This window comes from Tupaia chinensis, unplaced genomic scaffold (assembly GCF_000334495.1).
Source record: "Tupaia chinensis unplaced genomic scaffold, TupChi_1.0 Scaffold000330_1, whole genome shotgun sequence".
Classification (NCBI taxonomy): domain Eukaryota; kingdom Metazoa; phylum Chordata; class Mammalia; order Scandentia; family Tupaiidae; genus Tupaia; species Tupaia belangeri.
In genome coordinates, this window is record NW_006159824.1 from 2,791,176 (window position 1) to 2,794,285 (window position 3,110).

A 3,110-nucleotide genomic window follows, 5' to 3' on the forward strand; every position below is an offset into this window, starting at 1 on the left:
AAAAAAAAAAAAAAAGAAAGAAAGAAAAATGAAGTCCAATTTGCAAAAAATTAAAAAAACTTTAAAAGAATTTAGTGTGTCAGAAGATTTCTTTTCATAATACTTAAATGTGAAATATTTGGTCATGTTTTATAGAAACAGTTCGTGATTATGAGCACCAGTTCCACCTGAGGCTGGAGCAGGAGCGATCTCAGTGGGCCCAGTATCGAGAATCTGCAGAGAGGGAAATAGCTGATTTAAGAAGGCGGCTGTCTGAAGGTCAAGAGGAGGAAAATTTAGAAAACGAAATGAAAAAGGTATGAAGGATTGTGTTTATCTATAGAAATATTTAAATCCACATGCAAAGTGTTTTAATATTGTTGTGGTAATAGAAGTTGTACTTTTATGATTTTTCTGTTAGAGGCATTATTTGGACACAGACTTAAGTGTAGCATTAAGTTAATGTGATGCCCTTTCCCAAGATAATGTCTGGCTGACTCCTTCCCTGTCTTCAGATACTGGTCACATGTTGCCACCTCATGAGTCCTATGGTGACACCCTGTTTAACGTCAGTCTGCCTCCCTTCCCCCCGCCCGCTACCAGTGCTTTCTCGATCTCTTTGACTTTACTCTAACTTTTCTCTTTCCATAGTATTTCCTTATAGTACAGAGTTCCCCCATCTATTGAGTTGTTTTCTGCCTTTCTCTCCTTGCCAGAACATCAGCTTTCTAAGGGCAGAAGTCTGTCTGTGTATTGGGAATGCCTTAAAATAGCTTCTAGCACATTGAGTATTGCTCAGTAAATATTACTTGGATGTGTGTTGCTGTTTGATGATTGTGTTTAAACCAAAGTTTTAGAACAGTTACTAGTTTTGCTTTTTGCCTGTGTATCCCGTGTAATGAATATTTCATGTGGTATGCTGAAATACATACTATTTGTGTCTCAACATAGTGCAACTAAATAAAAGTGAGACATTTTATCATTTAGAAAATTTAAAAAGCTTTTTGGCCAGTTTGATTATATAAACTTTTACTTTGTTAATTTATGTATATACATATATTTGAAATGACATATAAAATAATGTCAGAAATTGATTTTTCTTTTCAGTTCAGTTATTATTGTTATGATCTTTGGTTCCTATCTGTTGGTTCAGTCTTCAAATATATATGTATTCATAATTTCTACAATTTGCTACCTTTTGCCGTTTTTTAAGTTTTAAGTTATTAAATAAACGTTTTTAGAACAGTTTTTGATTAACAGAGACATTGTAAAGAGAGTCCAGAGTTCCCATATATTCTGTACTTAGTTTTTCCAGTTCGTAATATCTTGAATTACTATGTCACAATAGTCACAGTTAATAACCCAGTGTCAGTTCATTATTAACTAAAGTCTGTATATTCAATTCAGGCTGCTGTAGTTTGTACTCACGTCATTTTTGTCTGTGATCCCGTTCAGGGTACCACACTGCGTTTACGCATGTCTCCTTAGGCTCCTCTTGGCTGTGACACTTTCAGATTTTCCTTGTTTTTAGTTGCCATTCTGTCATTGTTTAAAGTTCTTTTTAAAAGTTTTGTTTACAATGACAGATGACACCTGGAATTGTGAGATCATACTTGTATTAATAACTTAATCTAATAAATTCTTTGCTTCCTCCCTCAGTTTTTTCTACTGCTTTTTAATCAGAACCTCTATCAGCATTCCAAACAAACTTTGATCACATTTTAAACTAACATCTCTTTTCCAAACAGTACTATTGATAGTTCAAAATAAAACAAGTGGTGACTTTGTAAGGACCTGAAAAGCAAGTAAATCTGAATCCTTTTTTCTTTAAGGGATTTTTTTTTTTAAATCTGCCTCATGTTTGAGCATACTTTATTTGATATTTTCCCCATCTTGAACAATTTGGGATAACATTGGGGTAAAATAATTTAAATTTAATGAATAAGGTTAATTTTCATTTTCGCTGGGATGAGAAAAGCCAACTTTTTGAGCCTGCCTTTGTTTCTGTGTGTGTATATGTGTGTACATATGCATGTATGTATATGTAAAAAATGAAAATTCAGTTTCTTATTAGTTTATTAGTTTATGGAAGTGGTTTCTTTTTAATCCATGTTTTTGAAAATGGAGTTTGGAAAGCAGTGTGATAGTTTTAGAGGTCATTCTTTGGCTTTGTTTTATTTAGATACTAAAAAGTAAAATAATATTTCAAATATTCCACTTACATAACTGGGTGGAAACCTTTTTATAGCAACATAATTTTCTAACATCTTAGAAAGTACATTGTTTTTCTGTTTAAAATGTAATTAAATTTGTTTTAGGAATTTGTATTAATTCAGTAACCAGGAATTATAAAATTTGTTATGTGTATTTCCTTTTATATATGGGATATTTTCTGACTCAGTTAATTAAAAAGTCAAAGTTGTCATAGTGAATACATTTTCCTACTTTCAAATTCTAAATGGAATAGTTGATTTCAGACTTGATTTGAAAGTAATGCGCCATTTGAACGTTAGATGTGGTTTGTTTGTGAACTACCATAGTGCCTAGTAGAGTTACTTATACTAATTTATAGCAAATGGATGGGTGGGAGTTTCTTAGGAAAACAATAATTGAGAAAGTTGTAGCATTTGATTCTTTTTAACCTTAGGCCCAAGAAGATGCAGAAAAGCTTCGGTCTGTTGTGATGCCCATGGAGAAGGAAATTACAGCTTTGAAAGAGAAACTGACAGAGGCTGAAGACAAGATCAAAGAGCTGGAGGCCTCAAAGGTTGTAAAACTTACTCATCATCTGCTTGAAACCCAAAATTCTGTCCTAATGCCCTGAGCAGAATTAGAATCACTAAGGGGAAGAAACTTGATATTTAAATTATATATGTTAAGAATCTTGCTTTCTATAAAATGCAAAAGATGTTTTGAGATAATTTTGCCCTGATGGATATTTAAATAATCACAACAGTGATGCTTTATCATAAATGGCTGCTTTGTCACAAAATTAGTGTTCATTTTCTTATCAAAATAAGATCTGATCTCATTCATTTTTCTTTTTTCCCAAAGAATTATTTATTTAATTTTATTTATTTGTTCATTCATTTTAATTTGACCAGAGAAAGACATGGGGGGGGAGGGAGGGA

At 32.4% G+C, this 3,110-nt stretch overlaps 1 protein-coding gene across 2 annotated transcripts in view; it reads left to right on the forward strand.

The window, feature by feature from the left end:
• RABEP1 (rabaptin, RAB GTPase binding effector protein 1) overlaps positions 1-3,110 on the forward strand; it is an 86,370-nt gene that overhangs the window by 20,025 nt on the left and 63,235 nt on the right. For both annotated transcript variants that reach the window (XM_014589093.2, XM_014589094.2), the window contains 2 exons: positions 136-296; positions 2,627-2,746. In XM_014589093.2, coding sequence (XP_014444579.1) covers positions 136-296; positions 2,627-2,746 — 281 coding nt within the window. The remainder of the gene's footprint in view (positions 1-135; positions 297-2,626; positions 2,747-3,110) is intronic.